Source organism: Acinonyx jubatus, chromosome B1 (genome assembly GCF_027475565.1).
Source record: "Acinonyx jubatus isolate Ajub_Pintada_27869175 chromosome B1, VMU_Ajub_asm_v1.0, whole genome shotgun sequence".
In the NCBI taxonomy this organism is placed as follows: domain Eukaryota; kingdom Metazoa; phylum Chordata; class Mammalia; order Carnivora; family Felidae; genus Acinonyx; species Acinonyx jubatus.
The window spans coordinates 102,439,551-102,464,674 of record NC_069382.1 but is presented as its reverse complement, the minus strand read 5'-3'; the positions used below and the strand labels follow the sequence as shown (position 1 = coordinate 102,464,674).

General features: G+C 35.8%; 1 protein-coding gene across 1 annotated transcript in view; it reads left to right on the top strand.

Moving 5' to 3' along the window:
- The window catches only part of MYOZ2 (myozenin 2), a 41,277-nt gene extending 23,644 nt beyond the window's left edge, over positions 1-17,633 (top strand). Inside the window, exons 5-6 of the mRNA XM_015077492.3 lie at positions 3,347-3,530; positions 17,204-17,633. Coding sequence (XP_014932978.1) covers positions 3,347-3,530; positions 17,204-17,438 — 419 coding nt within the window. The 3' untranslated portion in view covers positions 17,439-17,633. The remainder of the gene's footprint in view (positions 1-3,346; positions 3,531-17,203) is intronic.
- Positions 17,634-25,124: the final 7,491 nt, after the last annotated feature.

Genomic DNA, 25,124 nt, shown 5'->3' with positions numbered 1-25,124 from the left:
ACATACATATTATTTTAGCTCCAACCACCATGTGGTAACTACTTGCCTTCTAATGATTGGAGTGTTTTTTTGTTTATTTTTTTAAATAGCAAAGAGAAGACATATAGAAAGCTTATGTTGGTTCAATCCAGTACTCTCAGCACGAAGTTAGAACTTTTATTATGTGGTCATCTTTATAAACTATGTAATTACAAAGGGAATAAAAAAAAATTCATCTCTACCCTCAAGGAATTCATGCATAGGGAGACAGGAAAAAGTTCACATTATATTTGTGGTCTCACTTTGCCTCTGCATATATAATTCAATATCATATATGCATTTTACTTATTTCAAAATAAATGAAATATATATATGAATATATAAATATAAATAAATATAAAGAGAAAGTTTAAAAGTATAAACTCATAGAGCTCTTTAAATCTATATATCCAATTATTAAATATTAGGAAATGTCTATGTAACACAGACTAAGAAAAGGAGGATTTTGGAGGTTATCAGATAGTTTGTCCTGAAGCAAGAGTAATGGATCCTTCCTCCTTGGTTGATAATTGACGAAGCAAACTTCAGTTTATCCTAATTTAGCAAAGAAATTTATTAGTTAACATGCCATGTATCTAAAATCTAACTTTTCTCAAACATGAATCAATAAGAGTATTACAGTGCCATAACACTGCAGGAATTAAGTTCCTTTGAACTGAAATGTTATCTTAAAGACATTATTTTAAAATCAAACAAGAAATTTTATCATGTAGCATTGCTGAAATGTAATGTATCTGAGAACTTAAACATATGCAAATTCTTTCCTATAAATCAGCACATCAGAAAAGAGTTATTAGTTAATTCTATTTATAAAAAGAAATTGGGAAACTTGGAATATTAAAAAAATGTGAAAAGATTAGACCCCTTGTCCATCCCTCAATGTAACAAAGGTTATAAAACCTTTAAAATTATTATGAACATGATGTAGAAACTTCAAAAGTATCCTGAGCAAAGTTGGTTAGGAATAAAATACACTAGAATGTATACTAGAATTATAGTTATGTGATTATTATGTTTATTGGTGGAAAAATACTGAGACAAAATACACACAGATAAAATAACTGTATTGGGGTAGTGGGATTTCAAGGAATTTTTAAAAATATAAAATTCTAAAATTTCCAGTTTCTAGATGGCTGACATTTGATCACTTTTAGGAAAGGAAGAGGACATTAAAATGTAATAGTTATGATAATGGAGTTATGTTTACAATACAAATGCAAAATGCCAGGAAAGTAACTCTCCTTTTCTGAGGGAGACAGGAAAGGCTAGATAGAAGAGGTAACTTCAAGCTAAGACTTAAAATAGGAATTTGCAGGTGGCAAGAATTAGAAAAACATTCCAGGCACAGGGAACTAATGGAACAAGTAGGGAATCATATGGGGACACAACAAGCTTCAGGTAGAGTGGACCCAAGTTCTGGAGCATTAAAGGGACAAGAGAATGGCAGGACATTACCCTGGATGGGGTTAGGGCCACATGTGCAATGCTAAGTAATTTAGACTTTTGTCATGGGGAGCCATCTTAGCCCCCTGAGAAAGGGAAGTCAGTGACAGGATCAGGTTTTCCAGTTAGAAAGGTCAGTCAGGCAGCAGTGTGGGACATGGGGGAAGGGTTGGGATCTAAAGGATTCGTATGAAGGCTATTGTGAAAGCCCAGGCAAGAGATGGTCAAGGCTTAAACCAAGGCAGCGGTAACAAAAATGAAGAAGATAGAGGGAATTTTCTAGAGCAAGGTTTCCCAATGTTCTTTTTGCAAATCCCTTCCCTAAGACTTGTAAGCCATACTTGAGACTTACCGAAATCAAATCTCTGGAGGGAAGAGCCCACTATCCACATTTTAAATATATGCCCAAAGTTATTCAGCAACAAAGTTTAAGAGCCACTATTTTAGAAGTCCTTAAAAAGCACAGATGGTAATACTTAGAGATTTGTTGTGGGAATGAGGGAAAGTTTAGCATAATGCTTCTGTCTTGGGCATCTGAAGGTAGTGATAGCATTAAGGTAACCAGTATAGAAGAAGAAGCTAAATATATTAGAAATAGGCACACATAGGTCTAGACAGGTTATAAAGGATGGCAGGGGAATATTTGTTTGGACAAATGTAATGGGTGGTTGAACAGAAAGTCTTGGGGATTTAAAATGTGCAATCATCAATATGTAGGCTACAAAGCCATGAATATAAATGGAATTTTTTTAGGCAGCATGTATAATATAAGAAAAGAGCTTTGAGTAACTAAGTGGCAAGCAGAAAAAAAGATTATTAGAAGAGATTATCATGAGATACTGGAGGCAATCAGAAGAAAATGAATAGTGCAAACAAATAACTGCAAGATTTGTTGGAGGAGATAAACTCTTTAGTGTAACGAAAGGATAGGTGTGATTTGACAGAAGAAAATAGAAAACATTTTAGAGAAGAGAATCAGAGAAACTTAAAAAAGTAAGGGTGACCAAATGGTAAAGGGTTTTGACGGTGGAAAAGAGAATTATGCAAACGACACAATGAGGTAGTATGGTAGTGTAGATGGAGAGTACACAGCTGTCTTTGAATAACTTGAAGAATGTCACTTGATGCATGAGAACATGATTTAAAGTTTATGCCAGAAATTCGTGCGATTTTTAAACGGGCACTTACAAAAAATTTCCAGCTCCCGCGAGAAGTTGAGGAAGTGAGACCGGAAGCAGAAAAGTTACCTAAGAAATCTTGAGGAACAAAGTAATCATGGGATGGACTCCTCAGGGAATAAGATCAGGGTCTGACTAAGACAGTGAAAACAAATTACTTCACCGTTCTGAAGCTTAAACGGTTTGCAGATCACTCAGCGATTTAAGATAGACAAGACCTAAGAATTACCTCTAATGAATCAGCTCCCAGAGGAGGGAGGTTTTATCTTCATGGCTATTTCCCCAGCACTTGAACCACAGTAGGCACTCAATATATATAATTTTAACTTAATTCATTCACTGTGGTAACTAAAGCCTACTATAAATTAATGTAAGGGAAACAACTTTTTAAAATTAAATGAATAGTTTCATTGAACAAATGCATACTAAAGATAATCAAGAAAGAAATAACTGTATGATTTGGTATAATTAAATGTTGACAAAAGTGGTTTCTTCTGAAAATTCCACAAATTTAAAGGGGTTAAAAATGTCTTACAGTTTCAGACTGTTGTCTGAGAGATCATAAAAAGGACGCATTCTTCGTAAATTCACCCCCGCTTGAAAAATTAAACATGGTAAAATGTTAGGTGGAGTTCTGTAATCCTAGGCACTCTGTGTTTATTTATTCTTGCTATATTTTTCCAAAGGATATTCTGGACCACTGAAGGAAATTCCTCCTGAAAAGTTCAACACCACGGCTGTCCCTAAGTACTATCAGTCTCCCTGGGAACAAGCCATTAGCGGTGATCCGGAGCTTTTAGAGGCTTTATACCCTAAATTTTTCAAGCCTGAAGGAAAGGCAGAACTGCCTGATTACAGGAGCTTTAACAGGTAATCCAATTATCCTGGGTGACACTGTTGTGTAACACCAAGGCTTTTATATCATGGTATGGAGAACTGAATTTTCTGGTAGAAAAAGAAATTTTCTTTTAAGAAGAGACTCAAAATGGCAATATAGGGTAACTCCTAAGCCTAGGCAAGGACTCATTTTTGCAATATTATTAACATGGCAAATCTTGGTTTTTTAGTATAAAAATGAAGGCAGTGATTCAGAAACTATCACTGTTACAACATCAAGATTATTTCCCACATTATAGAATGTTTTTAAAAAATTTTTATTAACATAATTTTATTAAAAAGTTTTTCCAAAAACTAATAATTTCTCATTCAAAGGTTGATATTAGTGTTTATGTGTTGTTTCAAATGACAATGCTATTCAAGAATTTCAGAAATTACATATAGGACAATGAAAATTACTGTGTAACTCTAGGTCCCAACTTACATTTTTTAAACCAGATTAAAGGTAACTTAAGGATTTGTGGTTCAAGACTCCAGCACATGGATAAACCAAAATTTATGCTACCAAAATTATTGCCAAATAATATCTGCATGATAGTATTCACAATGGATATTTATTTCTCCCTGCTATCCAATTTTAATAATTCCCATGGCTATTTTAGATATATTTTTAATGGTCTTATAATCCATTCTTTGATCATTTGATTTTTGTCTAAAAATTTTTTTTAACGTTTATTTATTTTTGAGAGAGACAGATACAGAGTGTGACGGGGGAGGGGCAGAGAAAGAGGGAGACACAGAATCTGAAGCAGGCTCCAGGCTCTGAGCTGTCAGCAACAGAGCCACACGCTGGGCTTGAACTCACAAACCGTGAGATCATGACCCGAGCGGAAGTCGGACACTTAATCGACTGAGCGTGCCCCTGATTTTCATTTTAGAGTAAAATATCTCCAGTATGCTGTTTTGGACCCACAGAAAAGAAGAACCAATTAATAGACTGCTTAATGACAATTCATTTGAAAATTAATAAATTAAGGAGTAACTTTTTTATTTACAAAAGAATACCACAAAGCCTGCATTTAATTAGTGACCTTCCTCAGTACTTATAAATTATACTTAGTTTTCACACACTACTATAATAGTGGTGTCAATATTATGCCTATTATTAGTAATAGATCTCCTAGGATTACACCTAACATTAGCATTATTACTACTATTACTATTATTACCATTATTAATACTTATTAGCATTATTAGTAATACTAATAGTATTATATATGTTACTAATAGTAGTTAGTATATTTCTGTTGCATAAATGAGGTATACCATAGAATTTAAGGAGGGATTGAGATGTATCAAGGAAAGGAGATTGGAGGCCCTTTCTAATCAATGATATAACTTTTTTTCCAAAATGGGAGGGTAGAAAATTATAAAAAGTAAAACACTAAGGGAAAATGGAAAATAATGAAATAATTGAGGCTTGTTTTTGAGATTAGTGCTTTAGAGATGCTGTGTAACTTCTGGTGTATTTTGTGGCTTTACCACCCCATGCCTGCTGAACAGTTTGTTTTCCAGTTTTACAAACACACTGGTACATCTGGGCTGGCTATAAACGGATGCTTACTGATTGTATAAATACCAAGTGAGTGCTATTTCAGCGAACACAATACCATCCAATTAGGAACTGTAGTTTCCTGTGTTAAATCAAGGCTTTTGTAAATGTAACATTGTGTGTGTGTGCGTGTGTGTGTGTGTGTGTGTGTGTGTGTGAGAGAGAGAGAGAGAGAGAGAGAGAGAACCTCTTAACATTTCTCCTTTACTTGAGAAAATTTTATTTTGTTATATATACATCAATATAGAAATAAAAACTTTACAGCTTAATGTTAATATTACTGTATTCTTAGATTCTTTTATGAGCATAATTTGATATAAGTAAATGTGCATCTACATCATTTTAATGTGTACAAATGTCATTTCATACACATGTGCCAATATTTATTTAGTCAATTTCACTGATTTTATGAGATAGCAAATAAGTAATGATAATTTTTTTTTAATTTTAGCATGGTTGATACACAGTGTTATGTGAATTCCACATGTACAACATAGTGATTCAACAACTCTATACATTATTCTATGCTTACCACAAGTATAGCTACCATCTGTCACCATGCAATGCTATTATAATACCACTGACTATATTCCCTATGCTGTACTTTTATTCACATGGCATTCATTACATAAACTGGAAGCCTGTATCTCCCACTCTCCTTCACCCATTTTGCGCATGCTCCCAACCTCCCTCCTCTCTGGCAACCATCAGTTTGCTCTCTGTATTTATATGTCTGATTCTGCTTTTTGTTTGTTTGTTTATTCATTTGTTTTGTTTTTTTTAGATTCCAGATATAAGTGAATTTTCTCTGATTTATTTAACTTAGCACGATACCCTTTAGGCACATTCATGTTGTTGTAAATGACAAGATCTCATCCTTTTTATGACCGAGTAGTATTCCTTTGTGTATATTTTATTCCACATCTTCTTTATTCATTCACCTATTGAGGGACACTTGGGCTACTTCTATATCTTGGCTGTTGTAAATAATGCTGCAATATTCTTAGATTCTTTATTACTGTCAAATAGTAGATGAAACAAAATAGGATGATACGTAGGCAATCCCTAAAGGGTAGCTTTAAGATTCTTTTTGTCCTTAAAGTATATGTAACTTGCTACACAAGTTTAAGGCCTTGTCTATTTCACACATTGCTTGAAAAGCCTACTTAAGAAACAAACAACATAATCATGATCTTTGTCTCAAATGTTTGCTAAATAAATGAGTATAAAAAGTTACATAGGTAGGAAGTGGAAATCTATTTCCAGCTATGGAAGACTAGTTTATATTAGAACAACTTTATAAAAATAAGTAGAAAAGCTAGTTATTATAAAGTGATTAAAAAGCTACCAAGAAGGGAGCCTGGGTGGCTCAGTCCGTTGGGTGTCTGACTTCGGCTCAGGTCACCATCTCACAGTTCATGGGTTTGAGCCCCACGTCGGACTCTGTGCTGACAGCTCAGAGCCTGGAGCCTGCTTTGGATTCTGTGTCTCCTTCTCTCTCTGTCCCTCCCCTGCTCGCGCTCTGCCTCTCTCTCTCAAAAATAAATAAACATTAAAACAAAACAAAAAAAAGCGCTTACCAATGAAGTAAGGACTTGAAGGCCAAAATCCTAGATATGAGGGACATTTAGAGATATAAACCCAACATTTGGTACCACTTTTCCTCTTAAGGCATTTGCTGATTTATTGGCAACAACTAAGAAGAAGCAGAAATAGTGAGCAAACCTTTATCAATCTTGAATCTGGGAAGGCCAAAAACAGGAATATAGGGTCTGCTAGGGGGAGAGGCCTAGCAGATATAAGATATATATCCTATCCTAGATTGGATAAAAATCAATTCCTTTATGTCAAACTGCCTGCCATGGACAAAAGTAAATCATCTCTGGAGGGAAGAGAACACCATTCCAAGACTCAAATTATTTCTACAATTTTTGTACACATGCTTATCAATTAAAATTACTATGAGACATAGTATGAGACAAGCATACTATGAGACAAGACCAAATGACTAAAAATAAAGAGAAAAATAATAAACAAAAGAAACAGACACACAAAAGATCCAATTATTGGAATGTTGGATACTCTAAAATAATTGTGAATAATATGTTCAAGAAAATAGATAACAAGACAAAGAATATCAGCAGACTGGAAATGTTTTTAAAAAGAGAATCAAATGGAAATTCTACAAAAGTGAAAATATACAGACATAACTTGGAGATATTGTGGGTTCAGTTCTAGAGCACTGTGAATAAAGCAAATTATCACAATAAAGCGAGTCAAATGAATTTTTTGTTTTCCCAGTACATATAAAATTATATTTACACTATACTATGAAATATTAAGCATGCAATAGCATTATGTGTAAAACAACATGTACTACCTTAATTAAAATATACTTTATTGATAAAAAATGCTAACCATCATCTGAGGTTTCAGCAAGTCGTAATCACTGATCACAGATCACCACAAGTTTAATAATTATGAAAAGTTCAAAATATTGTGAGAATTACCAAAATGTGACACAGAAATATGAAATGAACAAATGCTGTTGGAAAAATACACTTTCTTGACACAGGGTTGCCACAAACCTCTAATTTGTAAAAATTCAATATTTGCAAAGCTCAGTAAAATGAAGCAAAATAAAATGAAGTATTCATATAATAACTGAAATGAGGAAGTCAAAGGACTGGGGTGCCTGAGTGGCTTAGTCAGTTAAGCGCCCAACTCTTGATTTCAGCGCAGGTCATGATATCAGAGTCATGAGATTGAGCCCTGAATCAGGCTCTGTGCTGAGCTCATAGCTTAAGATTGTCTCTTTCTCTCTCTCTCTCTCCCCCCCTCTCTCTTCCTCCCTCTGCCCCATATAAAAGTTATAGGAAATACAAAGAACAGACAAACATGTTAAAAATACCAAGGGAATATAATCAGTAAAATTCAGACTGTAGGAAACTCTATGGGACAAATGATCCAGTATTTTCAATAAATAAATGCAAGGAACAGATTAAAGGAAAATCCATATGTAAAAATGATTTAAAAGACATTTTAAAAAGACAGGCAAAACTAAACCATGAGTATTTAGAGATACAGATGTGGGTTATTAACATATAAAGAAAGGTTTTTTTTATATTTTATAAACTTATATTACCATAAAGTCAAAACATTTACTACTACTAGCATCAGGAGAGGATTGGGATTGAGCAGGCACATGTGGGCTTCTGGAGAAACTTTTCACATGTGTAGTAGTTACAAGGTTATTTGCTTTATAATAAGCTATTGTACATTTTAATCAGTTTTCTATATTTGTATTATATTTAATGATAAATTTTTTTAAAGATTAAACAAATAGCCTTCATGGCAGATGAAACACAGCTGAAGAGTGGATTCATAAACTGATACAGAAAATGATCAAAAGGACTCAAAATGCAGTAAAATAGCAGAAGATGCACTTGGGACAGTAATAAAAAAATAAATAAGCCAATAGAGTCTTATGAGGGAATAAGAGAGAAAATAAGCCAGAACAGTATCTGAGGAGTTAATAGCTAAGAAGTTTTCAAAATTGGGAAGCCTGGCTAGCTCAGTTGGTAGAGCATGCAACTCTTAATCTCAAAATTGTGAGTTCAAGCCTCATATTGCGTGTAGAGATTACTTAAAAAGAGAAAACATTGGGGGCGCCTGGGTGGTTCAGTTGTTTGAGTGTCTGACTTTGGCTCATGATCTTATGGCTCCTGGGTTCAAGCTCCACATCAGGCTTTGCACAGATAGTACAGATAGGGTAAAAATAAGGCAACTGGAATTATAGGAGACAATGGAATAACACTTTAAAAATGAAAAAAAAATAACTGCCAGCGTATAATTCTATTTCCAGTGAACATATTCTTTAAAGGTAAAAGTTAAAATAAAAAACACACTTACATACACATTTTCAGACAGAGAAGTTGTTTTTTGACACTTGTTAGACAATGAAACTATAATAATAATAATAAACAAAAGGTGTAAGAATAGGAAAGGAAAAATAAAACTATCCTTATTCACAAATGGCAGGATTATGTCCATAGGAAATTCAAAAGCAGCAGATTGGTAATCAGAATTAGTAAATAAATTTAGTACAACCACAGAGTACAAGGTCAACATAAAAATTATGATATTTTTATACTACTATCAAATAATTAGAAAATAAATAATATTAAATTTTGCCTTATGATCTGTATACTTTTTTTAGTGTATCTTACACTTCAACTAAATTTTAAAAATCACATAGGCAAAATAATCTCAATAGGTATCTATCATAAATTAGATGTGATAAAAGCCATCCATCAAATTAGTCTAGAACACATTCCAGCCATGTAAAAGAGAGGTTAAAATAATTTCAAGGTACGAATTGGGTTAATACCCTTTCTGTTATAGGTTATTTACCAAGACTTTATTTTAACAAAACTCAAGATTATGAGAAAAAAAAACATTTATTTAAAAATAAAATGTAATAAGATATATCATTTCCCTTCTATTTCTTAACTAAATGTTATTATAAGACTTACTTCTAATATATCTTTTCTTTCACTTTTGCAAAAATAAAATAGAGCAACAGGAAGGAAGGGAAATAAGCAGTCTCCAAATATTCCCTAATTCCTTTGCAAAGAGTAAAATAATATTATTTGGTAACACCATATTATTATACATAGTTGTTAGATATTGTGTGTGTGTGTGTGTGTGTTTGAGAGAGAGAGAGAGAGAGAGCAGGGAAGGGCCAGATGAAGGGAGAGGCTTAGCACAGAGCCCAATGTGGGGCTCGATCCCTGGATATTGTTAATAAAGCATATAAGGGTAAGACACAGTCTAACATCATTCAGCAGTGATAATGAACTGGGTAAGAATTGGCTCCAAAGTCTAATCATATATTCAAAATGGCCCATGGTTTAAAACAACTTTGTATTCTTGTACTCATTTTTAATTTATTTAAATATTATGCTTTATTCAAGTAATACTATGTTAAGCCTTCTTAACATGTGAAGAAAAGTAAACTAGGAACAAGGAGCTTTCCAGCTCTTCTTAAAAAAGCTGTATGACTTTGAGTATGTCACTTAAACCCTCCTTATATTAGTTTCCTCATCTGTATATATCTATGATTATAGAAGTGGCTTTAAATGTATTACATGCATGTGTATTCAGTAGAATATTTATTTTAATTTCTATACAACCATTTTACATAATTCTTTACCTTATAGAATAATCAGTAATTACTATGGGCATATTATATGTCAAGCACTATTAGTCTTAACAAATGCAACCCTATTACTGATCGATCAAAATAATCAAGAAAGCATCTATTAACTGTGAATCTGAGTGAAACACGCTTATTATTCACTGCACAGATGACAAAGTGTAAAAATCATTTTTAAGTCAGATCTGTTTGAAGAATTTATGTTACAAGAATTATAGAGATGCGCAGTCATCTTTTAATAGAACGTTCCAAATCTTTAAGTGGAAATTTTTGCTTCACTACCTTTGACTAAAACTTGACACTATTTACAGAGATCTTAAAAATCTTACAAATGATCTCTCACATTGACTCTTTAACATCTCTGTTGATAGACTTTACTTTGTATGCTGAGGGCAATAAACATTCAAACAAACAGGATATAGTCTCTCTGGTGCCAAAGAAAAGAAAATGCAGCTTTTCAAACAACAATCTTTCACTGGATCACTGGTAGGAGGTAGGAGATAGGTGGTGGACCAGAATGGAATGTTTTCATTTATAACAGAAGAAAATGACCTACAAATTGGGAAGGAAAAACAAAACTGAACTGAACAAAAAGGTAAAAAGTGATTCATTAAATGTCAAACTCAAATGTTAGATTTCAGTGGCAGAAGAACATTTACTCTTTGATTTAGAAAAATAAATGAGCAAAATTCATTCTGAAATAAAGATTTGAAATTAAGATTTTTTTAAAGTTTATTCATTTTTGAGAAAGAGAGAGACAGAGTGTGAGCAGGGGAGGGGCAGAGAGAGAGGGAGACACAGAATGTGAAGCAGGCTCCAGGCTCTGAGCTGTCAGCACAGAGCTTGACATGGGGCTTGAACCCATGAACTGCAAGATCATGACGTGAGCCGAAGTCAGAGGCTTAATCAACTGAGCTACCCAGGTACCCCTGAAATTAAGGTTTTTTAAGAATTGGCCAAATTCAGCCTAATTCTGGAAATGTTCAACTCCAGCCTCTTGTATCCAATGGATAAACATATATTGTTTTTAAACAAACAAGCAGAACAACTTAGTAATGGGAAATATGCAACATATACAAAAGAAGAGAGGATGGTATAATGAACCTCTATGTAACAGCCATTCTGCTTAAACAGTCAACTCATGGCTAATCATTTTTTTTTCCTGAGATATAATTGACACATAACATTGTATTAGTTTTAGGTGTACTACATAATGACTTGATATGTGCGTATACTGTGAAATGATTACCATTAAGTTGTGTGAGCATGTGCGTATTCTTAAACTCCCAGAAATAGATGTGAAGCCTGTGCAGTCACCTGGGGTGCCCACGCTTTGAAGGGCTCTGCTTGGGTTTCAGTACTTTGCGGTCTTTGCCTTGAAATTCTTAACAATTTTTTTTAATAAGAATCTCTAAGGTTTTATTTTGCATTGGACCATACAAATTAATGTAGCTGGTCCATACCCTAGGCTTCTTAACAAGTGGTTACTGACCAACCAGGCAGACTAAGGTGCTTTTACCCTAAGCTTCTCTGCATAGATACTCTTCCCTTGGAGCAACTGTCATATTCAATGATGTGTTGTTTCTTCCCCGTGTTTCACTTTTTACTTGTCTGTAAGACCTACGGCAATCTTTCCATCCTTGAACTCCTAGCACAGATAGGGTGTTTAGACATAATAAACCATCAGTAATTTGTTGCATGAATAAATGAATGAATCTCAAATGAACAAACTATTGCTATATAATAGCCAGCTTCTAAAATGATAAAATATTATCTTGGACATCTTTGACATCCAAGAATAAGAAGTTTAAATCAAATCTGAGTCATAAAGACCCTTCAGTTCAGTAAATCAAATGACAAAATGTGGGATATTGAATCAGCTAGTTGCATCGTGAATGTGAGAGCAACCTGGTTTTATATCACTTAGACAAAGCCCAGGTAGGTTGACAGTCCTAAACACACATCTCTACTTAGAAAGTGATCTCAGAAGGCCCAATATTCCTTAAGAATTTTCTTGTCAAGGTGTGGTATAAGATAGTGACTAGAAAAGCAGGCCTCCCATGAGTCTCGCTGCCTGGGTATAAATCCTAGTTCTATAACTTAATAGGTAGGTGACTTTGAGAAAGTCATTTAGCTTAGCTGTATCTCAGGCTTATTTATTAAATAGGGATAGAAGTAGAACCAATTTATAAGGTTGTGAGGATTTATGAAAAAATCATGTAAAGCCTTTGTACCCAAAGTATGATCCATAGACCAGTATCAATGGCATAACCTGGGAACTGGTTAGAGATGTGGAATCTCAGGATATACACTAGACTGACTGGATTAGTGGATGCACTGTAACAAGATCCCAATGTGACTCCCCTACCAAGAGAGTTTGAGAAGCACTTTAAAAAGTGTCTGGTATATAGTACTCAATCAATAAATATTAGCTTTCATCATCACTATGCCTTCTGAAGTTCAATAATCATAAAGGACCTGAATGATAATCTAAGTTCTTCAAGTTCTTTCTAAACTGATCTCTCGGGGCACCTGGGTGGCTCAGGAGGTTAAGCGGCCGACTTCGGCTCAGGTCATGATCTCGCGGTCCGTGAGTTCGAGCCCCACGTCCGGCTCTGTGCTGACAGCTCAGAGCCTGAAGCCTGTTTCGGATTCTGTGTCTCCCTCTCTCTGACCCTCCCCCACTCATGCTCTGTCTGTCTCTGTCTCAAAAATAAATAAACGTTAAAAAAAAATTAAAAAAACCCTGATCTCTCTTATACCTCCAGAGTAACAGTTTTAGACTCTGGACATGAAAGTCTATACTGATATGATTGCTGAGTACTAACTTAGGCTGAGGTCACTGAACCAATCAGTGACCTGTTGTTATCCATATCTTACATAGCAATTTGGGGAAAATATCATAAGGTGAGTCATCTTGAATATAGATGCAATAGAAAATAAAACATGCTGCTCTTCAGAGGAGCAAATTACTGGAAGACAAAATTATGGGAAACAAGACAGAGATTCTATACCATGTGACACCATGTACTATCTGTTCAGCCATTGTTGAGGTCATCTATTCATTTTTTTTTCAATATATGAAATTTATTGTCAAATTGGTTTCCATACAACACCCGGTGCTCATCCCAAAAGGTGCCCTCCTCAATATCCATCACCCACCCTCCCCTCCCTCCCACCCCCCATCAACCCTCAGTTTGTTCTCAGTTTTTAAGAGTCTCTTATGCTTTGGCTCTCTCCCACTCTAACCTCTTTTTTTTTTTTCCTTCCCCTCCCCCATGGGTTTCTGTTAAGTTTCTCAGGATCCACATAAGAGTGAAAACATATGGTATCTGTCTTTCTCTGTATGGCTTATTTCACTTAGCATAACACTCTCCAGTTCCATCCACGTTGCTACAAAGGGCCATATTTCATTCTTTCTCATTGCCACGTAGTATTCCATTGTGTATATAAACCACAATTTCTTTATCCATTCATCAGTTGATGGACATTTAGGCTCTTTCCACAATTTGGCTATTGTTGAGAGTGCTGCTATAAACATAGGGGTACAAGTGCCCCTATGCATCAGTAATCCTGTATCCCTTGGGTAAATTCCTAGCAGTGCTATTGCTGGGTCATAGGGTAGGTCTATTTTTAATTTTTTGAGGAACCTCCACACTGTTTTCCAGAGCGGCTGCACCAATTTGCATTCCCACCAACAGTGCAAGAGGGTTCCCGTTTCTCCACATCCTCTCCAGCATCTATAGTCTCCTGATTTGTTCATTTTGGCCACTCTGACTGGCGTGAGGTGATATCTGAGTGTGATCTATTCATTTTGTAGACATTCCCCTCACTGAAGATTTTAGTGTCTGGCTCCCTGTCTTCCTCCCCAGTACTGTTCCTGTCTTACTTCTTTGTGGCTTCAGGATCCATGTACGAGCCACTGAACTCTCCGCCCTTTCAAGACTTTGTTTCATTTTAAGGATAGCTTTCTCAATCCCACCTCAGTCACTCTTGGTTTTTCTTAAAGTTTATCATCACCAATACCTGTGTCTCTTTCAAAATCTCAATTTCAAAGCATTCCACTCTCTATCACATTGTAATTTTACCTTTCATTTCTTCATCTTTCCTTCAATAATACTTTAGCCCCACACGTTAAAGCCATCCCATCTCTCAAAGTCCATCAATCACTTTCTCCTTACCTAACTAGAGTCCATGGCCCCTCACTATTGCCACACAGAAATTAAGATATTCAAGAAAGATCACAGAGTGACTGAGCTACAAAGAAAATCAGATCTCTTCCAGGCTTTAAAATAATTTCCACATTATTGGAGAATCTGTATAGTCTTGCCAGTTGCACTGTCCAGATGTGTATGGGGATCTTCTAGGTACAATGCATTACACAAGTATATTGTAATGAGTTACAAAGATACATGAGAGAGAATTCCAGTCCTCCTGGAGTACAGTTTGGCAAAAAATAAAGCAGATATATCAATGGATATAATGGAAAATAGGAAATGGGGTGAGATGGGAGGTAAAGATAGAGTCCATGAAAACTTAGAGGGGAAAGAACTACTTTTGGCTGTGGGAGATCAGAGAAAGCTTCCAGAAGAAAGCTATGTATGTTACTTAACATACTAAAGAACTAGATAATTTGGAAGTCCAAATTAGAACTTACGTTATAGGGGTGCCTGGGTGGCTCAGTCAGTTAAGCATCTGACTTCAGGTCAGGTCATGATCTCACAGTTTGTGAGTTTGACCCCCACATCAGGCACTGTGCTGATAGCTCAGAGCCTGGAGCCTGCTTCAGATTCTGTGTCTCCCTCTCTCTCTGCCCGTCCCCCACTTGCACTCTTTCTTTCTCTCTCTCTCAAAGATAAATAAATGTTAAAAAAGATTTAAAAAAAAAAAAGAACTTAACAGTTATAACCTAATGGAGATTTAGAAATGTAGCAAGAAGTGTAGGAGTATACCAACAAAAAGGAGTATGAGTAAAAGTAGGAGAGAATAAGGTGAAGAGCAAGCCATGCATTCAGTTTGGCTGGAACAAAGGGTGCATGAAAGAGAAGACGGCAAACCAGCATGATTGACCTTCCACTAGGATGTCAACATTGTTTTCCGCCCACATACCCAACCTGTTCCTCTCTGTATTCCACCAGCCAGTTGCTAAAACTCTAAACATAAAACCAATTCTTGGTTTTCTTTATTTCCCCCACAATTTTTATCCATTTTATCAAAAAATCCTGTTTACTCTGCTCAACACATCCTGAAATCACCTGCTTCTTTTTTTTTTATTAAATTTTTTTTTTAATGTTTATTTATTTTTGAGACGGAGAGAGACAGAGCATGAACGGGGGAGGGGCAGAGAGAGAGGGAGACACAGAATCGGAAGCAGGCTCCAGGCTCTGAGCCATCAGCCCAGAGCCCGACGTGGGGCTCAAACTCACAGACCTCGAGATCGTGACCTGAGCCGAAGTCGGACGCCCAACCGACTGAGCCACCCAGGCGCCCCTGACCTGCTTCTCTACATCTTCATGGAAAACACTTGAAATCCAAGCCACCATCATGTCTCACTGGAATTGTCACAATGTCTTCTCTCCTTTCACTCTTGTCCTCCTATAATCTATTTGCAGAGAAAGAGCAGCCAGAGTAAACTTTACAAAAATGTAATCAGGTTACACTACTCCCTGTTTAACATTTTACGGTGTTTCCCTTCACACTGACAATGAAATTCATATTCCTTACTTGGACAAAGTCCCGTACAATACACCCCTCTGTCCTCTCTTCTCTCTACCAACCCCTTACCTACTGGTCTACCAATGTAGGCTTTCTTTCTTTTCCCGAACATTATTTCTGCCTTAGATTCTTTGCATTAACTACTCCCTCTTCCTGAAATGCTGATGTGCTTCAGCTGTACTGCCCATGGCTAACTTCTCATCCTCAGATGACAGTTGAAATGTCACCTCTTCAGAGAAGTCTTCCCTGACTATCTAGTCATTCATTTATACTCTATTATATCATACTACTTTAATTTTCTGCATAGCTCTCATTAGTCTTGAATGTTTTGTCTATATGTTTATTTTTTTAATGTCTGTCTCCTTTGTTAGAATATAAGGGCTCAAACATTGACTACATTGCTCATTGCTATACCCCTAACACTGAAAATGTGCCTGGCACTAAATGAATAAATAAATTAATGGCTAAATCAAACACAGCTAGAATTTTATGTGGGACCTTGAATGCCAAGATAAGAAGTTGGTCTTTATTCAAAAGAAAAACAGAATATTGAGAATTTTGAGGTAGAGCTAGAAAGATACAAAAGACATACTATTTGTCTTCAAAGAGTTTATAATTCACAAATTATACCAAACCACATTATTAAAACCCAAACTCAAACCAAATCATATTATGAAAAAAAAAAGCTAACAGTACAAAGTACCATATCGTAAGCACCAAATAACTGACATAAAGCAATGGATGCTACAGGAATTTGGCTAAAGAAGGGTGTGTGGGCTGGAATAATTGGAGGGGAGTTGGAACTTAAAGTCCACAAGACGGACACAGGTGGAGAGAAGGCAAGGAAGAAATATCTTAAGCAGGGGAAACACTGGTAGCAAAGGCACAAAGGCAAGAAATGTTTTCAGGGAGTTCAGGGTGTAAGGAATAGATAATTTAGTCATCAACTAAAAGTACATACAAAGGAATTTACACCAATTTATTATCTTAAAAGCATAGTCCTTAAAAAAATGCTTGACTCAGAGATCAAAACCTGAAAATCATACAAAGAATATAACATAACGACATGCCCATAAAATCATGAATTAAATTGTTTTCTATTTATTGGCAAGTGAATTTGAAAATTAATTAATATATCCTTTTGTTTTTCACTTCCCACAGAGTTGCCACCCCATTTGGAGGTTTTGAAAAAGCATCAAAGATGGTTAAATTCAAGGTTCCAGATTTTGAGCTACTACTCCTAACAGATCCCAGGTTTATGGGTTTTGCCAATCCTCTTTCTGGCAGACGGTCCTTTAATAGGACTCCTAAGGGATGGATATCTGAGAATATTCCTATAGTGATAACAACTGAACCTACAGAGGATACCACTGTACCAGAAACAGAAGACCTATGAAAAGAAAGTTGTATGTGCCGCAAAAACTTCGAACCATAAATGTTGCTGTTTTATTATTCTACCTACTGGCAAATCCACTTACACTCTTCATTAGTAGCAATAATTTAATAGCAATTTAGCAATTTTCCTATTATGACATTTAAATTTGATCTCATCTCAAACACTAATAAACAATTTGAAATCTTGTTTTAAAAACTTTCAACTCACTTGTCTTTATTCATAATGTTGTTTTCACTCGGTCTAAATAATCCGGCCTTTTCATTGAGAAAGTCCAGAAGAGTAACTGACAACAAAAGGTTTCATCTCTTTTTCCTTTAATATTTGCTAGTCCTGAACAAATTTTCAAAGTGATGTAGAATCAAAGTGCAGTGCAAGATATTAAGACTCATTTGGAGTTTTATTTAATGGATGAAAGCTATGGAAGACGATGCACAAACATTTTTTATGGAGGAAAGGGTTGGGTTCTTCCTTTCTGGTGACCAGGATAAAATAGCACATCTGGATGAAGTCTTTTCATTAGTCATTCTTAAAATTTCTAAACTACCTTGTAATTTTTGACTGGCTTTGAATCACCAGGTTACCTATATAACCTATATATATATACCTATATATACATATATATATATACCTATATATACATATATATAGGTATATATATATATACACACACATACATACAAAGGAAGAAAATATAATTAGAATTAGTGACTTTTTTTCCTTGAATCGTTAAATTCTACTCAGTCCTTAAGTACTAGGGAGTATATGCTATAAAACACAAATGAAAACAAGAAATGGATAAGCACAAAAGTATCTGAAAGCAATGTAGTAACATATCAATCTTGATATATGTGAACATATTGGTATGAATGGCTCAAACTAATATATAGATGTGTCTTAAAATATTTTAGAGGGAGGGGTGCCTGGGTGGCTCAGTTGGTTAAGCATCCGACTTCAGCTCAGGTCATGATCTTGTGATTCATGAACTTGAGCCCTGCGTTGGGCTCTGTGCTGACAGCTCAGAGCCTGGAGCCTGTTTCAGATTCTGTGTCTCCTTTTCTCTCTGCCCCTTTGCTGCTCGCGCTCTGTCTCTGTCTCTCTCTCTCTCTCTCTCTCACACACACACACACACACACACACACACACACACACAAATAAACATTGAAAAAAAATAAACATCAAAAATTTTTTTTAAAATATGATAGAGGCAGTGTATAAGACTGAGCTAGTAAGAAATAAAAATCAGGGGCGCCTAGGTGGCTCAGTTGGTTGAGCGTCTGACTTCAGCTCAGGTCATGATCTCACAGTCTATAGGTTCAGGCCCTGCATTGGGCTCTGTGCTGACAGCTCAGAGCCTGGAGCCTGCTTCAGATTCTGTGTCTCCCTCTCTCTCTGCCTCTCCCTTGCTCATGCTCTGTCTCTCTCTGTCTCAAAAATAGATAAAAACATTAAAAAATTAAAAATTTTAAAATTTTAAAAAAGAAATAAAAATCAATTGTCATTTTAGTTTAGTTAAGAGTTCTGTAATAGATGTTTATACCAAAGAAGGAATGTCTCATCCACAGAAAACTATGCACCAGACTAAATTTAGGCAGGAGAGTGCATAGTCAAAGCAATGCCACCTAACAACATTACATATTTAAAAAAGAATCTATGTATGCAGTGTTGAAATTGGTGCTTGTTTTAATCATCCTTTAGACTTGAAGGCAGAGAGATTTTTTTTTTTAATTGCTTATGAAAAAATGCAATCCCTAGAAAGTAGCAATATCAAAGTATTGTATTTACATATACCGAAGTTGTAGAGAATTTGTATAATTTAAAATATATCTTTAAATGTGTATTTAAAATATAACTTAGTTTTACTTATGTCTTGGTGTTTACCTGTTTTAAAATAGTAATGTTGGCATCTGTGATAAGCTAGATGTGAGGCTCCCACCATACCATTTTTTTTGTTCATTTTTAATGTTTTAAAAAATAAAAATGAGTCATATTCTATGATGCATTATGATGAAATGGTTAATTTTTATTAGTATTTTGAGATGAGTTACTATTTTTCATTAAATTGAAATTTTATTGCATGATTTCAGCTATCTCCAAATAACTAAACTCTATGTTCAGTATCCCCATTCTGTCAACCACCAAAAGGGGCCCAGTGATAACAGTACCGACCCCCCAGTACCATAAAGGAATATTTAAAAAGGGAAAATCCTAAATACTTTTTTTAGGATTGGATACAAAATGATGGAATAACTCTGTTCACTATTGTATTTCGTCCTTTCCTGGAAGTATCTATTAATTCTAGTTCAGCTGTCTGACACCTTTAGAAATGCCAAAATTTCACACTCTGATTGCTACACAGTCGAGAATTTGAAAGCAATTTTGACTAGGTTTCCACTGACCTGAAAAACTGCTAAATATTTCAAAGTCTGAAGAAACAGAATAGTCTTTTTAGAACAGCAAAAAGACTGTGGCATCTTTTCCAGCCAGATTTGTATACATGAAAAAAGGAAGAAAGGAGAAAGAAAATTAAAAGAAAAAGTAAAAGAATAAAAATAACTTTTATTGATGGATTAGTAAGTGCCAGGCACTATACTCATGGCTTTATAAAGACTTTTTAACATATATTCGAAATATTTTATTTGTATAATTATCCTGTGAGAAAGGTATTATAAGTAATCTTAATTGTATATAGAAAAATTAAGTCTTAGAGAACTCAGATGATTTGCTTAATTCTAGCTCAAAAGGGAAAGAACTTGATAAGTCTGGCTCTAAAATATATGCTCTAAAAAGTCATTGTTCATCTTGTCTTTCAGAATAAAATTCAGCCTTAAACTATTTTATTACATTAGATAAAATAATAATAAATCTCCATTATCTCAATTGGGGAAACTATAGCTATAAATTGAGCAATTTCCAAATATCCCTCCAAAGTCCTTCAGGCACTCATGATCAGAGGAAGCTGAGCTTTCAGACTGTGTTGAAAGTGAACTAAATAAAACAAGCAACATGCATGTTTAATTCTGAAATTTGAGAAACACGAAAGTGCATTCTGATTAAATTTGCTCATTTCTGCTTTTAATCTGTGTCATCTTCTTTTCTTTCCCCTATAAAGGCAAAAAAAGGAGGAAAGAAAGAGGAAAGAAATGCAGGACACTAAGAAACCATAAGGTTGAAAGAAGTCATCTAGTGTGATAATACGCCAAAGCCATTGCTTTAAATGAAAATATTTTCTGCTTTTCAAAACTTTAGAGGGAACCCGCTCAATTTCCATTATACTGTTCAACAGACTTCCGGATCATGAAATTATATCTCCTATTTTATGTAAGCCAATTTCCTGATGATCAGCTGGCCAATTGTTCTCTAGATAATAACTACAGCCACATTAATAACTAGAGTTATCCGTAAAAGGCCACTCTCTTCAATCATTTCTCAAAGTCAGGATTTTGCATTTCTTAACTCAATATTCAAAAGTACTTGATAATTTAAAATAACTAATCACTGGCTATTACAGAATCAAGGCAAATAAAAACAATCATTTTGAGTCAAAATGACCATTTATTGAATCCATTTAAACTTTTACATTTTCTAAATAGGCCCATTTATAAATGTTTTAGCAGCTTGGAAATGGAGAGAGCCAATTATTCTCACAAAGGCTAATGTGGAGCAAAATGTCCAGTCGTGAGTATGAAAAGAACATCCTGAACTTTCCAACTCAGGGCACAGCTGTACCAGCAGACTTATTAATTCTGGAATTTCCTCACTCTGCTGCTTATGCAAGATAAAACTTGCATGACATCATTGCAGTTTCTCAGCTACAACTGCTTTTTATTAAGCTTAGGAAAGTGTTGCTTTGAACGATTCTTTTCTTATGAAAAATACTTTCAACCTCCACGTGTTCTACTCTGTAGGAAGAAGGGCACTTCGCTTTCTATGAAAGATGGAAGAGTGCCAGCTTTTGCCGAAAGAGCAAGCAAGGGGAATCAATTCTGAACTAACTGATCAAAGCACTTCATAAATATATCGAAGAATATTTAGAAAATTATAATACATAAAAAAGTTAAACTTTCAAAAACTAAGAAAAAAGTAAGTAAAACTGTGTCAAGATTTCCCTGGCTTAAGCTGGAGTGTTATTAGATAAAGAATAGGGTGTGTCTCTTAGAATTCCTTAGATGGAAGGGCTAGATTTTAACCTAGAATAGAAAGTTCTTCCGCTTTCTCAATATAATGTGACATCAATAGGCAGATTTGGCCCATATGGGCAAAAAAGGGGGAATATACTAATTTTAAGATGTTATATAGCTAAGATCCAAAAAGAATGTGCTTAGTTTTCTAACTTGTGTTATATTTTGAAACACATTTCAGTGCCAACTTAGGCACTGTAGGAGATGGAGATGTTTCAGGAAACAAGACCGGAAAAAGAAGGAAAAAAGATAAACTCAATGTCATACCCTATTTTAAAACTGTTGATTGAAAAAACTAGTATAGAAGTTACAGCACTAGCAAAATAAATACAAAGGAACAGGGCAAAATGGGAACACCAGAATGAAGCAGGATGAAAGGAAATATGGGCTAGCCTGTACAGGAATTAATTGTGTTATGCTATGGTTTCTGCAGGATTTTCCTCACATCTTTGGAAGTAGATTCTGATTCTGCATGTACACAATTGTGTAATGTGAAATGTCATCTAAACAGATACTCTCATTACACTTTCTTTATCATCACTTACCTACAAATAACATACAAAAGCAGTTGTTTGAAGGTGCTAGCTATCTACTGGTCTGCCACCAATCAGTGATGTCATCTCAAGCAATTTACTTCACTCTGTGCATCAGTTTTCCCCAATTCTTTATGTGCTCAAGTGCTACCTCTCTGCCCGAGACCTTCCTTTACCATCCTTATTTAAGAGCATCTATATCTAACACTTATTATTTTATTTTTTCTAATAGCACTTGTTACCCCCTAACATAACATGTTAGTCTGGGTCCTCAGAAAAGCAGATGCCAAGATGGGGTTATATCTGAAAGAATTTAATGGGAAAAATGCCCCCAAAAGTGAAAATGGTGGGGGCACCTGGATGGCTCAGGCAGTTAAGCCTCAGACTCATTGGCTCAGGTCATGGGATTGAGCCCTGTATCAGGCTCTGCACTGAGCATTAAGCCTACTTGAGATTCTCTCTCCCTCTCTCTCTGCCCCTCCCCTGCTTGCACTCTCTCTCTCTTTTTCTCAAAAATAAATAAATAAACTTAAAAAAAAAAAGAGTGAAGAAGGGGAAGGAGTCTAGCAGGCTGGGAGAACCAAGAGACTTCAAATGGAAGTGCATGGACTTGCCCCACACTGCCATACAGTCTAGGGAAGATGCAGCAAAGCTGTTGGAAGATCCTGGAGCCAAAGTCACCTGTAAGAGAGGCCCTGCGTTTCCCTGAAACAGTTGCACTTTAGTGTCACTGTGACAGTCAGTCATTGGCTGGCAGCTGACCGTGGAAGGCAGCCTAGGCACAAATGTAGTGATGGGGGTTGCAGTGCACCATAACTGGAACCCTTGGTCAGTAATGTTGTTGGAGATCTGCAAGGAGCGTTCTTATGGCCACCACATAAAATATATGTATTTGTTCCTTTACTGTTTATCTCGTCCACCAGAATGAAAGTTCTCCAAGGGCAGAGACTTTCCTTTTTTTTCTTAACTGCTCACCCTCTATACCTGGTGAGTAGTACAGAACAATAAATATTTGTTAAATGAATAAATGTATCTGAATTATGGGGATAATATTAGTATCTATATTAAAATAAATGCATTATAAAGTATACTACCACATACACAGTAAGTGCTCAATAAACGTTAGCTATTGTTATGAATATAAAAATTTATCAACATCATGCATTAAGAAATCAAAAGCATTTAGAACTAAGTTAGGGGCACCTGGGTGGCTCAGTTGGTTAAGCTTCCGACTTCGGCTCAGGTCACGATCTCACGGTCCGTGAGTTCGAGCCCCGCGTCGGGCTCTGGGCCGATGGCTCAGAGCCTGGAGCCTGCTTCCGATTCTGTGTCTCCCTCTCTCTCTCTCTGCCTCTCCCCTGTTCATGCTCTGTCTCTCTCTGTCTCAAAAATAAATAAATGTTAAAAAAAAATTAAAAAAAAAAGAACTAAGTTAGATTAGAGGTTACATTGAAACTTCTTTGGGATAAATAGAGTAGGCTCCGATTTGGAACTAATATATGTTGAAATAAGGAATTTATTAAATATAGACATAGTCAGAAACAGTAAATTGGCATGACTACTTTCTAAGATAAGCATGAGCTTTAGCTCAATTCTCTAGACTCAAAATTGCAGATGAGATAGCTTTTTTTAGGATCTTGATAGAGTAGTCTCATTTCCTGTGATCCTTCACATATTTTGTATGTCAATTAAGATTTTTTTTTCACAGTGCTTGGGCTCTATTTAATATCACATCTGTAACCAAGAGGCAGCTTGGAATTCAAAGTCAGCACATAGCCAGAAGGCCCACGGCTCACCAGGACCCACTTTCTCCCAACCCACCCTTCACTGACATAAGACACAGGGCCTGCATGATGAAGGTGTGGGGGTTACAGGTTTTCACAGATCACTTACAGGTTGTTAGAACCCTCATAATATGAGTTCCTAAACCAGCTGCTTCTTGTGGAAACTTGGACACTGGATGGGTGGGTCAGGGTAGGCTCTGGTCTTCTTTATTTCAATCTAAGCTTGTTCCAAATCACCTCCAGGGCTATTTTCCCCATGAAGAAGGTGATGGCAAAATTGGGCTGTACCAGTCTCTGTTATAATACATGTGCTCCTGAAAATTTTTACTTAAAAAATCCTGTAAAAGTCAGCCATTTCTCCCTCATTCAATGTCGCTGTTTGACCTGATTCTGCTTCAGTTCCCAGGCCTTAAGCTTTTAGTCTTGAGTGAACAAGTTCTTTTTTTCTTATGAAAAGTCAAATTTTGGTTTGCCCAGAACTTTTGGTTCCATCCTTCTGTTTCTTGTCTTAATTCTCTTAGCTTTTGCTTCAATGGTGATTCCTTTTCAGGGATATCAGAGTGAACAGGTCGATGGTTTACATTTTTATCTGGGATTCCTATTCAATCATGGCAAAATGTTCTTGGTAGACTCTTGAGACTGCTCTGTGCTGCACTCCCACTCAGGGTGGGGGGTAAGCTGACAGCTGGGACCAGCGAATTTGCTGAAAAAAGAGGGAGAAAGGTCCTCATCCCAGGCAGCAAAGTCTCACTATGGCCCCAGGTTGCCTATTATTAATTTTTAAATATCAATATGGTGGATACTTTCTTGATCAGTGTGCCTTACCTCTTCAGAAAACATATTACATAATCAAAAAGGAGTTCCCATGGATCTGATGGCTACATAACCCTTCCTCCTCCCTCCCCCCCCCCCCCCCGCCCACCGCCCACCCCCAACTAAAATGAGTTTTTCATTTAAATTCTTGTTCTGAATATTCAAAGAAAGAAGCATATTGCCCCTGGGGCCCCTGGCTGGCTCAGTTGGTGGAGCCTGCAACTCGATCTCACCGTTCTGAGTTCTAGACCCATGTTGGGTGTAGAGATTACCTAAAAATAAAAACAGGATTAAAAGAAGAAAAAAAGAGCCATATTGCCCCTGGATTCTAATGTTTTGGCACAATTATCTCCAGAATAGAATTAATAAAAATAATCA